The sequence below is a fragment of the Panthera uncia genome, chromosome A2, assembly GCF_023721935.1.
Source record: "Panthera uncia isolate 11264 chromosome A2, Puncia_PCG_1.0, whole genome shotgun sequence".
Classification (NCBI taxonomy): Eukaryota; Metazoa; Chordata; class Mammalia; order Carnivora; family Felidae; genus Panthera; species Panthera uncia.
Window position 1 is genome coordinate 133,524,749 of NC_064816.1, and position 13,058 is coordinate 133,537,806.

At 37.2% G+C, this 13,058-nt stretch overlaps 1 protein-coding gene across 2 annotated transcripts in view; it reads left to right on the forward strand.

The window, feature by feature from the left end:
- The window catches only part of CPED1 (cadherin like and PC-esterase domain containing 1), a 269,131-nt gene that overhangs the window by 60,425 nt on the left and 195,648 nt on the right, over positions 1-13,058 (forward strand). For both annotated transcript variants that reach the window (XM_049641732.1, XM_049641733.1), the window contains exon 4: positions 4,102-4,177. In XM_049641732.1, coding sequence (XP_049497689.1) covers positions 4,102-4,177 — 76 coding nt within the window. The remainder of the gene's footprint in view (positions 1-4,101; positions 4,178-13,058) is intronic.

Here is a 13,058-nt window from a genome sequence, read left to right on the forward strand (position 1 = left end):
AAAACAGAAGTTGCTTCAGATTTGTTGGGATTCTTAGATGAACAAAGAAAAGGGCCTCTGCTCAAATTAGGATTACTGATCACATGAGAGCTTTGGAATCTAAGTGCTTAATGAAAGTGATCATAAGATTTGTTATAAAAAATGAGTGGCCTGGAGTCTCTCTAGTCAGAAGGAGAGTAACATGATTTTAAAACTGTATTGGTCCATGTGATGCGGAAAGTGAAGTGAGGTCCACTATTTGGGGTAACACTAAGTTTAGTAACTGGGACTGTATTTCACCTTTAACAGAAAGGTTCTACTGTTTCAAGAGCAGAGGGATTCATTTCTAGCTCTAAATGTTTGTAGGATTAGCAGTCCCTAAAACAGTATGCTGTTTTTAGTACCCGGAGCACTGAGAAATACTGAAATGGCTCTTATTATAAAGCATTTGAACACATTTTCAGATGAATTTGATGGAATGATAATTGCATGGGAGAGACAAGGGGATAATGACTCTTCTTGTCATTAGTTCTCTTCCTTGTGAATGATACTGAACAGCTTCCAGAGAACATCTGAGTTCTGATAAAATAGAGAATGTTTGTACCGACCTAATGAAGAGAAAGAGAAGAAAAAGATATTGCTGTGAAGTTTGTGTTACTCTCGGTATTCATGAATGACCCGTCCCAATTTTTTCCCTGGGTTCTTTCTTCCACACTTTGTAGTTATAAATAGTCCAACTCAAATGTCTCTCCTTAATGAGTTAATCATATTACTGTAGTTTTAGTTTTAGTTTATAAACACGTTCTAAATGTTTGTCATTGATATACTGTTGTTCATATTAAATGAACTATGTCTCAAAATAAGAATGATTTTTTTTACTTTTGCTTCTCATAATCTGTAATAGAAACAATTTAGATGTGGAATACTCACAGATTAGGATTGTGGAAGGTATGTGGGGATTGAAATCTTTCCAAATGCACATTTCCTTTTTCTCAGTTTGATCTCAGAAATATCCCAGGGCCCAAACATCATTATCTTTATCATTTCCCTTATGTATTCTAACCCTTTCAAAGATATGGAAGGTTTTATGTCAAGGAAAATAGCAGCTTATATAAAACATACACACACATATAAGTGTACGTAAAGCCTTCAAACCCAATGCAAAATCAGTGTATATTGAAAATAATTATTAGGGTGATAATGATGTACAGTGTAGATTCTTTAAGAGTAACAAATGTACCACTCTGGTGGGGTTGAAGTCAGCTAATCCAAGTAAAATGTCATTGATGATGTTCCTTTTGACAATGATGGAAATCTTACATATTTTATGATGCACATAAAAAAAAATAAAAACCAAGCATGAGGATATAGAAGAGCATTATTAGGTTTAACAATAAAAATACATGGAATACATGTAATACAGTTGATTTGATATAGCTATATGACCCATAGCCTTTGAATATGTTTCTTTCTTTGTGCCAAGTTATTCGGTTTAACTGCCCAGGTTGGTGCTGTTACACAGAGTCAAAAGGAAATGGTATTTCTGGTGTCACGTGTCACCTCGGTTATGTCATCTGCTGAGACTCTGTGTATTCTAAAGATGTGCTTTGGAGGAGGGAACACGGAAGAGGTCACTGGGTGGAGGAAGGGAAAGTAGAAAGCGGAAGCCTGGGAGCAGTTGCTTCCCTTGGCTTGGCTCTGCTTTCTTGAAGCGAATGCTTTGCTGATCCTGGGTCAGTTCATTCTTCTGACTGAAGGTCTCATATAGAAAGTCACCTCTCTGATAAGACCCAACAACCTGCACTTGTGTCTGAAATCTATGCAAGCTGTACTCTGTCTTTGCAGCATCTTTGCAAATTCTTCTGGCCCATTAGTTCAGTTATGGTTGCCCATTGACTGGGACTTTTCTTTCAATTTGTAAAGGATGGGACAGCTCATCCAGGATATACCAGTGCTGACCATCTGGTGTAACAGCACTTTTGCTGTGAGCTCTTCAAAAAGTGCAAGAAAGTTTTAATCTGGACCTTGTCAATACATAACCTTCAATGATACTTACCTACTCACCCTGGGTGGCTCAGTCAGTTAAACCTCCGACTTCGGCTCAGGTCATGATCTCATGGTTCTTGGGTTTGAACCTGCATGGGGCTCTGTGCTGCCAGCTCAGAACCTGGAGCCTGCTTCGGAATCTGTGTCTCCTTCTCTCTCTGCCCCTCCTCCACGCACACACTCTCTCTCAAAAATAAATAAGCATTTAAAAAATTGATACTTAAAGCTACTTTTCTTTCTGGGTCCTTCTATTAAAGTTTCTATTTAGTCAGTAGCAACTGAGTGATTTTGCCTGGGGTGGGGAAAATAGTTCAAGTGTATTGACCTTTAAAGCTTTTGACGATCTAATTTAGAAAACTTCTTCTGTCTATTATCTTTAACAAACAAAAATCTAAAACAAACAAACAAAAAACCTTTATTATAGTTTCTCCATACTTTTGCAGTATTCTGCTTCTTCCCTCCAGCCTTTCTTAGGAAGTCTGAATTATGACCTTAAGGACTTTCTGAAAACCCTTCTTTGTTTTCCACTTTTAGTCTCTGAACCTTATCATTTTTAAATTTGAGAAAGTAGACATGCCTAAAATCTGAAGTGTACTATACTTTTAGCCTTTGCCCCCACGCCCTGTGCCCTAAGAATGTAAGTGACTCAGACTTTGTTATCTTTGGAGACTTTCAAACTCGAGTATTTAACGACGTTGTTCCTGCAGATTCACAGGAGCTGGTTCTGCTGAAGCCCTGGCTTCATTTATACACAACGTGGGCTGAAGTTTACTGTTTGCTGAATAAATGAATAGAGTTAACGGGATTGCAGGAGTTGGAGAATGTTTTTTGCTTTTTGTTTTGTTTTTAATTTGTTGTCAAGTTAGCTAACATACAGTGTAGTCTTGGCTTCAGAAGTCTGTTCTCTGATTCATCACGTACATACAACACCCAGTGCCCATCCCAACAAGTGCCCTCCTCAATGCACATCTCCCATTTTCCCGGCCCCCATCAAAGGGTTGGAGGATGTTTAATCAACACACTATTTCAAAGCACTTTAAGAGAATCATTTCTTTGTAAAACTACAACTGATGATTGAATTACTACTTCATAAAAATCTTAGAGAAGCAGTGGAACTCAGAGACCAAAAGCTCTAAGTGCTTTATTTTACAAATGTAGAAATTGAAAACGAGAAGCAAAAGTGATGTGCTCAAAGTTACGATTCTGTTAACTGTCCTAAGTAGGACTGTAACTCATGTTTCTGGTTCTCCAACTGCAGCTGAGTTATTTTCATATAGCCTTGTCAGTAGAACACCGCGGAGAAACTACAATACTTGACTCGTTTAGAGTGAGTTGGAAAGTATTCAATAATTTCACAAAAATGAACCTGATTTTCAAGCTAATTTACCCTGATCTCTTTCTGTTGGTTTTAACAAGGCTTTGCCATTTGAGGCATCATTTTTGGAATTTAGTTGATAATACCTAGATAATCAGTCTATGAATTCAGAAGAGTATATTTGAATTTATGATAACTTCTATGAAGCTTTCTAAGAACAATTTTTTTTTAGAATAGAATTTTGCAGTGCCTGGATTTTATATCTGGAAGCAATAATGCCCTTCAATATGAAGGGAAGATTATATATTAAATTTTGGAACAGGATTAGCACTGAATTTCCCACTAAATGTCTGTGATTTAAATCAGTGAGGGCCTTTGGAACTTAAGAGTTTAGTTGACTTTGAGGTATGGTTGGTGCTATTTTTTGACAAAGCAAAATTTGCAACTGTCAAGTTATTTGTGTTATTCTGTTTACCATAAGAATGTATCTATTTCCTTTTAGTTTTAGCACATATCATGGTTTGGAAATATATCAAGGTTTTCAAAAATATTCTCAAATTTCTAAGGGCAAGTTTTTGTTTGATGTTATCAAATAAACCATTTTATTATTCTGGATTTAAATGTTGACTTTCAGAGATTTGAAGGTAGGGTGTGGATGGAGTACACAGTAGTTCACGTCTATACCCTGTGAGTTTTTGCATTTTCTTTGCTTTAGCATTTATGAATGCCTAACTCACTAGAAGCTTTTTCATTCCTTGCAGGTAAACATATTACCAGAAATACAGCATCAGCTTTGCAGTAAAGAAGGATTATGTCAAATAATTAGAAGATTTCCAGGTAATCTTTAGTTTGCCTCCTTATGCATAAACATGTGAGATATGTAGCCTGCTTTAGCAGATACCAAATAATGAGATCTCAGATCCATATATTTAGCTCCTCTGTCTATCATTTCCCTATCACAAATCTTCCAGAATCCACAAGGTTTTTGCCCATGGGGAGACCCTGATAAAAAGGAATACAAACACAACGTTGGTATTCTTTCTTTTAGTTTTGCCTTCTAATTTTTAAGGTGAATATTCCCTTCTTCCTTTGTGTTTTTCTTTAAAATCATTCTTGTTTTATTTTATTTTTTTATTTTTATTTTTTTTATTTTTAAAACCCACTTTTATTTTTTTTCAATATATGAAATTTATTGTCAAATTGGTTTCCATACAACACCCAGTGCTCATCCCAAAAGGTGCCCTCCTCAATACCCATCACCCACCCTCCCCTCCCTCCCACCCCCCATCAACCCCCAGTTTGTTCTCAGTTTTTAAGAGTCTCTTATGCTTTGGCTCTCTCCCACTCTAACCTCTTTTTTTTTCCTTCCCCTCCCCCATGGGTTTCTGTTAAGTTTCTCAGGATCCACATAAGAGTGAAAACATATGGTATCTGTCTTTCTCTGTATGGCTTATTTCACTTAGCATAACACTCTCCAGTTCCATCCACGTTGCTACAAAGGGCCATATTTCATTCTTTCTCATTGCCACGTAGTACTCCATTGTGTATATAAACCACAATTTCTTTATCCATTCATCAGTGGATGGGCATTTAGGCTCTTTCCACAATTTGGCTATTGTTGAGAGTGCTGCTATAAACATTGGGGTACAAGTGCCCCTATGCATCAGTACTCCTGTATCCCTTGGGTAAATTCCTAGCAGTGCTATTGCTGGGTCATAGGGTAGGTCTATTTTTAATTTTCTGAGGAACCTCCACACTGTTTTCCAGAGTGGCTGCACCAATTTGCATTCCCACCAACAGTGCAAGAGGGTTCCCGTTTCTCCACATCCTCTCCAGCATCTAGTCTCCTGATTTGTTCATTTTGGCCACTCTGACTGGCGTGAGGTGATATCTGAGTGTGGTTTTGATTTGTATTTCCCTGATGAGGAGCGATGTTGAGCATCTTTTCATGTGCCTGTTGGAATCCGGATGTCTTCTTTCTTGTTTTATTTTAAAAGCAATTATTATAATACTTCTTAATTATATAAAACTTGAGGTTTTAAAAATATATGTATTTCTTCATGATTAATTCTGATCTCAATAAATCTATTTCCTTTTTTTTTTTTTTTTTTTGAAATTCCCTGAATTTGCCTGTTTTACACAGGATACTGAATGAGTAAATTCTATGCCTTGACAACATTAGTAATTTGGGACAAAAATTACCATATCTTTTCCTCATACATTCCCAGGGTGAAAGAAAAATCAGATGGTCTATGAGTCTTCATAGATCAAATTATAGCTTACTTTAAAACCCATCAGTGAAAGGGTTTCTCAAATTTCTTGTTTAAAATCTATTTCATGCTATACAGCTTATGCCCCTAGAAAGTATTTCACTATGTAATTAAAATTTAGATCTGCATAGCTTCAATTCTATTTTTAAAAATTTAATTTGTGTTCTGGTGGAATCAGAAAACTGATATCTTATCCCATTGGGTTTTCCATGGGGTTTCTGCTTCCATACCAAAGATAAGCCACATTGGTATGTCCCATTGTAAAGACTAGTCTTCTGCTGTCATTTATTAAGGATTAAAATGTAGTAAAAATGAATCAAAGATTCAACTTTCAATTTAAGATACTTGCCTAAGATAAATAATAGTCGCATAAACTTGGTTTTATAGTTATTGTTTTATGTGGCAATTGTAACTGCCTCCATAATCTCTAAGTTTTGTTTTATTTTGTTTCCGTAAACTTCAGCTGGGTAGTTTTTATTTTATTTTAAAAAATGTAATGTTTTTGTGAGATGCAAGTAAAGTAATTATTTCCATTAAAATATTATTAGGAAGTTTCTAGGAATCCTTTAGGGAATTTGAAAAAAAATTTTGTTTATATTTTTAACAGAGCCTACATATTATTAAAGTATGTTTTTCTTTGTTGTTACTTACATTTCCTTTTTTTAAAAAAATATAATTTATTGTCAAGTTAGCTAGCATATAGTGTATACATGTGCTCTTGACTTTGGGAGTAGAATCCCGTGATTCATCACTTACATACAACACCCAGTGCCCATCCCAACAAGTGCCCTCCTCAATGGCCATCACCCATTTTCACCTCCCCCTACAGCAACCCTCAGTTTGTTCTCTGTTTTTAAGAGTCTCATATGGTTTGCCTCCCTCTCTGTTTATAACTATGTTTTTCCTTCCCTTCCTCCATGGTCTTCTGTTAAGTTTCTCACATTCCACATATGAGTGAAAACATGATATTTGTCTTTCTCTGACAGACTTATCTCACCCTAGCATAGTACCCTCCAGTTCCATCCATGTTGCTGCAAATGGCAAGATTTCATTCTTTTTCATTGCCAAGTAGTATTCCATTGTATATATAAACCACATCTTCTTTATCCATTCATCAGTTGATGGACATTTGGGCTCTTTCCATAATTTGGCTCTTATTGATAGTGCTGCTGTAAACATTGGGGTACCTGTGACCCTATGAATCAGAGCTCCTGTATCCTTTGGATAAATTCCTAGTAGTGCTATTGCTGGGCCATAGGGTAATTCTATTTTTAATTTTTTTGAGGAAACTCCACACTGTTTCCTAGAGTGGCTGCACTAGTTTGCATTCCCACCAAAAGTGCAAGAAGGTTCCCCTTTCTCCATATTCTCACCAACATCTATTATTTCCTGAGTTGTTAATTTTAGCCACTCTGACCTGTATGAGGTGGTATCTAAATGTGGTTTTGATATGTATTTCCCTGCTGATGAGCAATGTTGAGCATTTTTTCATATGCTTATTAGTCATCTGGATGTCTTCTTTGAAAAATTGTCTATTCATGTCTTCTATCCATTTCTTCACTAGATTATTATTATTATTTTGGGGGTGGTTGTTGAGTTTGGTAAATTCTTTATAGATTTTGTCATTTGCAAGTATGTTCTCCCATTCTGTCGGTTGCCTTTTAGTTTTGTTGATTGTTTCCTTTGTCGTGAGAAGATTTTTATCTTGATGAGGTCCCAATAGTTCATTTTTGCTTTTATTTCTCTTGCTTTCGGAGACGTGTCGAGTAAGAAGTTGCTGTGGCTGAAGTCAAAGAGGTTGTTGACTGTTTTCTCCTCTAGGATTGTGATGGTTACCTGTCTCACATTTAGGTCTTTCATGCATTTTGAGTTTATTTTTGTGTATGGTGTAAGAAGGTGGTCCAGTTTCATTCTTTTGCATGTTGCTGTCCAGTTCTCCCAGCACCATTTGTTAAAAAGACTGTCTTTTTTCCATTGGATACTCTTTCCTGCTTTGTCAAAGATTAGTTGGCCATACATTTGTAGGTACAATTCTGGACTACTCACATTTCAAAATGATAGATTCAAAATATTAAGTTTCTTGGGGCGCCTGGGTGGCTCAGTCAGTTGAGTGTCCGACTTCAGCTCAGGTCTTGATCTCATGGTTCGTGAGTTCGAGCACTGCATCAGGCAGAGCCCACTTCAGATCCTCTGTCCCCTTTCTCTCTGCCCCTTCCCTGCTCACATTCTCTCTCTCAATAAATAAAACATTAACTAAAAAACATTAAGTTTCTTTAGCATTGGAGTTAGCAGAACATGTAGAATCATAGGACTAAAAGCTCATTTATACCCAGAAATTAGTTATCACTTTAAAAACACTTGCCAAACAACTCTTACACAAGTTTATATTTTATATTTTGCTTCCATACAATTAAGAAGTTTTTTTTTTATTGTTGAGAGACAGAGAGAGGTAGAGCATGAGCGGGGGAGGAGCAGAGACAGAGAGGGAGACACAGAATCCAAAGCAGGCTCCAGGCTTTGAACTATCAGCAAGCACAAAGCCTGATGTGGAGCTCAAACTCATGAACTGTGAGATCATGACCTGAGCCAAATTCAGACTCTTAACCAACTGAGTCACCCAGGTGCCCTACAATTAAGAGGTTTTTAACTGTCTCCGTTTGCTTTAAATACTACTTTTTCCTCAAGAACATCTATAAGCTCTAGAAATATGTAGTCCTTTCACTACGACATCTAGTGTTTTAGTTTTCTATTTATCTCTGTGACTAACAGGATAATTTCATGGAATATATAGCCTTTTAAGTAAAATTATTTCTCCTATCATGTTATCTTTCTTTAGCTGAAGATAATTTTCTTAGATGTGTAGCTTTAAAGGACAGCATGTAAGTTCACAGCATTACTTTCTGACTTAAACTTTATAATCAATAGCTTTTGTTATAGACTGTTGCTATGAATATACACTATGTAGTATAAACCCTGTATTCACAAGACTGAAAACATTCTATTTGTTGTCAATACTGAATATTTAATATTGAATAGATTAGATAACAACATGTCTACGTCAGTACCTAAATATACACTACTATTAAAGAGGTAAGATAGTGAAACTAAACAAACTACTTTATAATTTAGCCATTTTACTTAAAGCCAAAATGTCCTGTGCCATTTTAGGCTGTTTCCTTTGGAGGTAGACAAAACACAAATTTGTGACACCAGAGATTTAACTCTGCCAGCTGTTAGCTCTGTGATTCAGAGGTTGTTCATTTTTTGTTTGCTTGCTTTTTAATCTATAAAGTGAGGATAATGAAACCCATTTCATAAGTTTAATTTAAAAAATATAGTAGTTCCTATTATCTATGTGTGTGTGTATAATTTGATTTGAATAATAAAGCATATTATATATTATACCTGACATAATGCTCAAGTAATGGTAAATGGCTCATCCTAGATGCAAAAAATCAAACAACACACCTCACAGTGTTTAATATTTTTTCTCTTTATATGATTGATTATCACTCTGATTTTATGTTTCTGGCAAAAACTGTGAAGGGTCTGAGATTTCCCCCTATTTCCAAGCTCACAAGTCAGCCTGCCACTGTTTCCCAAGCACTGGCAAAAGACATGAGACTCCTGGGTCAGAGACAAATGACTTTATTATTTACAGCAATAGCAGTAGGCAGACTAGCAGCATTTGCACTGGTTCACTGAATCCCAGTTCCCACAGGGTGATGTGAAGAGAGCTAGGTGACACTTGTATACTTAGTGGTTTGTGTTTCAGTAGAGCAGCTCTGAGCTTAGGGAGTTTGAATGTTTTATAATGGGCAGTGAGCATACCTGCCCTTTGCTCCAGAGAGAGATATTATTTTTGTTATACTGGACAAAACCTTCTCTTTTTTCCAGAGTGAGACACCATCTCTATCTTTCAGTTCTATCTACCATATAAATATCTTTGAAAAGATAGTTCAGAACAAAGATAATCAGTGCCTCTGTTCGCAAAATGTACAGAAATGTGAAAGATGCATGGAGAAGTGTCTCCCAACAGTTTCAGAGAATACCGGACAAATTCTAGCTCTGAAGCTTAATCAGTGTATACTTCTGACCAAGACTTAAAGCCGAGTTGTGCTTCGGTTTTCTTGCCTATGAAAATACAATGTTTGGCAATGAATAATAATGCTGAGATTCCATGATTCTGCTGTACCTTTTTTTTTCATTCAAACATGCTGTCCTGGGCTTTATCTTAAGCAGTAGGCAGAGACAGGGATGCTAAGAGAGGAGAGAAGATCATCTGGGTGTATGTAGCTGGAACCCTGCACATGTGGCAGGACAGAGTTTGGGCCAGAGGTAGAGGAGTGATTGAAGACAGCATGTAAGACTAACACAGTCTGTTCCTTTCCATAGTCAAACTGAATGTACCTGCCATCAGACTTGTGACTCACTTTAAAAGTCACAAATCCATGGGATTTTATTGGCTAGCACAGAGATTTATTTTTACCTTAGCATTTATATGCTTTGCCTTTTGGGGAAAGAAGGTTTCATAACTTTTAGTTGGCCCAGAGTTCTGGTTAATGTTTTTTGTTGCTTTTTAGTAAGCTTTTTTTTTTTTTTTTTTAGATAAAAAGGATTTCTTTCCCATATTTGAAATAGAGACACAAAGCAAAACATCAGAGAAAGGTTTTACTTGGGTTCTGAGTTGTTGTTTTTGTTCTTTTTTATGCAGCATCACCACCCAATAAGCCCTGGTTAGAAGTGTGCCAGATTTTTGTCCATTACTTGTGGTTTCCAGTAGTTTTACCTCACCCCTGAGCATTGTCATTCACGGGAAGCTTGAAATGGTAGTACCCAGACTTGATGCAAAGGTAGCATTTTGAACACTTTAGGACCTGTGTCCTCATTTTTATAATGTGTGGGTACAGAAAGAGAAAGTAAAACGATACAAAATTAACCTTTTGTTGTATCTAAAGAAGACTGGACTTTAAAATATCATAGATGTGGGGCACCTGGATGGCTCAGTCAACTAAGCGTCCGACTTTGGCTCAGGTCATGATCTCACAGTTTGTGAGTTCGAGCCCCATGTCAGGCTCTGTGCTGACAGCCCAGAGCCTGGAGCCTGCTTTGGATTCCGTGTCTCCCTCTCTCTCTGTCCCTCCCTTGTTTGCACTCTGTCTTGCTCTCTCTCAAAAATAAATAAAAACACTAAAAAGATATTTTTTAATCATAGATGTTTACTACCAAATGTAAAACATAGGTTCCAAATAACATAATTGAAATTATTTTTAAACATTGATCAATAATAGTTATTTATCTCACGTGGCACTGATGATTGATTTTAATACTCCAGGTCTAAAAATTCCTATTTGTTATATGATGTCAGTGGAATATCATCAGGGAAACAGGTAGCTTAGCTTGGATTTAAATGAAGCAACATGGAAATTGTGAATGCTTAATACTGCTTGAAGATTTTTATTGCTTTCATTTTTTTCCTCCCTTCCGCTATAACTTGGAGGAATACTCTCCAAACAAGAATAAAAAAAGTGAGAACATTCCCGTTAGTAAAGACTGGGGACTTGTCTCTTCAAGGCAATCAGGCAAACTTTCAGAGAAAGGCCGGTTTGCTTATTCTCTGTCCTCTCAAACGCGGACACCCCTTCTCTGTGTCTCCTGTGTGTTCCTTCACGTTTCTGCCTTTCCAAAGACTTCCATCTCCTGTCCTATACACGATTGTTTCCTTTATGCAAAACATTCTTTCCCCAAGTAAAACTCATCTCTTTAGTATGACTGACTTCAGCTAGGTGATAGCAGAAAGTAAGCTGATGGAACTAATTCAGACTAAATTACACCCTCACCCCAGTCATAAGCCTCTTAGATGTATTTGCATTTTTATAAGAGAAGCTTGCAAAGCCAATGAATTTCTAATTGGTAGAATTTCTGGAAGTGCACTTAAATTCCCATTCACTTCATCTGTAAGCCGTCCACTTGCAAAGCTACTTGGATCCGTCTACTTTCTCTGTCTCTACCATGACCAGTCTAGTTCAAGCCAACATTCTCTCATAAACTGCCCCTTCCTTTCTTGCCCGTGAAAAATCCACTCCATTACTGAGACTGAAGCCAGAGTTATCTTCCCCCATCCTTTTCATAAACAAAACAAGTTTATTAGACCTCCTCAGAGCAATTTATCTAGGGACTAAACAGCGAGGCCTAGGTAACTGGCTTTCTGATGCTCTGACTTGATCCAAGGTTAGATTTTATGTAGAAGAAAAGTCCCACACCCATATGTTGTCAGGGACCTGGGATGTGACTTAAATAAATTCATAGCAAATTCAGCAGCTTGAGAGGTCAGATAACCAACACATTTTCAGATTTGGCCTGTCATCAAATTTATAGACTCTTTAAGCCATTTGGTCTCCAAGAAGAGAAGAGGAGGTGAAGACGTGGACAAGTACAAGGCAGTACCATGTGGCATCACCCAGATGTACCTCAGTAATGTCGCAGTGTTGGAAACTTAGAGGAGGTTCCCTCCTGTGTCTCACCCCTGCGAGATCCAGATCCCATGCAGTGATCCTTCTTCTCTCACCCTCTGATCCTTATACTTGTCTATGCTCCTCCCCTTTGGCACATGTTTGCATTTTCCTAAACTCTTTGTGATTCCAGCTTCCATTTTCCTCACAGAACTTTGCTAACCCCTGAGAACAATGACTCTGGGTTTTCTGCTAAAAAAACCCTTAATCTCTGGAGCTGGGAGGGATCCTCAGCATCTCCTCGCTCCTTCTCCTTACTGTCTGTCATCTATTGACATTCTGATCATTCAACATATTCCGTAAGGAAATTGTCACCCAGTTTAACTTCTTCCTCTCCACTTCAGATATGCCAGCATCCCTGTCAGTTTTGATGTGCATACCAATGTCCTTTCATTGTCCTAACCTCGCAGCTCTTTGATGTTATCAGGCCATGACCTTCATTTCTAATCAACTTTAGCCTCCAAGTACTGTAGACTTCGTCAGCGGCTTGCATCACGCAGCACCACCTCATCTTTGAAAGCTTACTGATTCACGACTTTATAATCAGTCTTCCTGGTGTTTTCACTTCTTCAGTGCCAGAGGCTGAAACCTCAAATGACACTTTTAGTATTCTTAATTCTACTTCTTTCTTGAAGTCTGTCAGCCATGTTTGGTCATAATTCCTTTCTTACCAAGCCTAGACCACTTAGTCTGCCACTTAACATTTTTCTCTACAAGCACTTGCAACATTGTATTTTTCTTCCACACCAGTCCTTAAGGCAATTATATAAAAATCTCTTAACCTGACCTATCCGCTTCTACACAACAAACACTGGAGAAAATCAAAGGAGTTTGCTGTGTTTTTGTTTTGTTTTGTTTTGTTTTTGTTTTGTTTTGTTTTTCCTGAGGATGTCTTCCTCACTTGCTAAAATGGAAAAAAAAATCATACTACTTTGC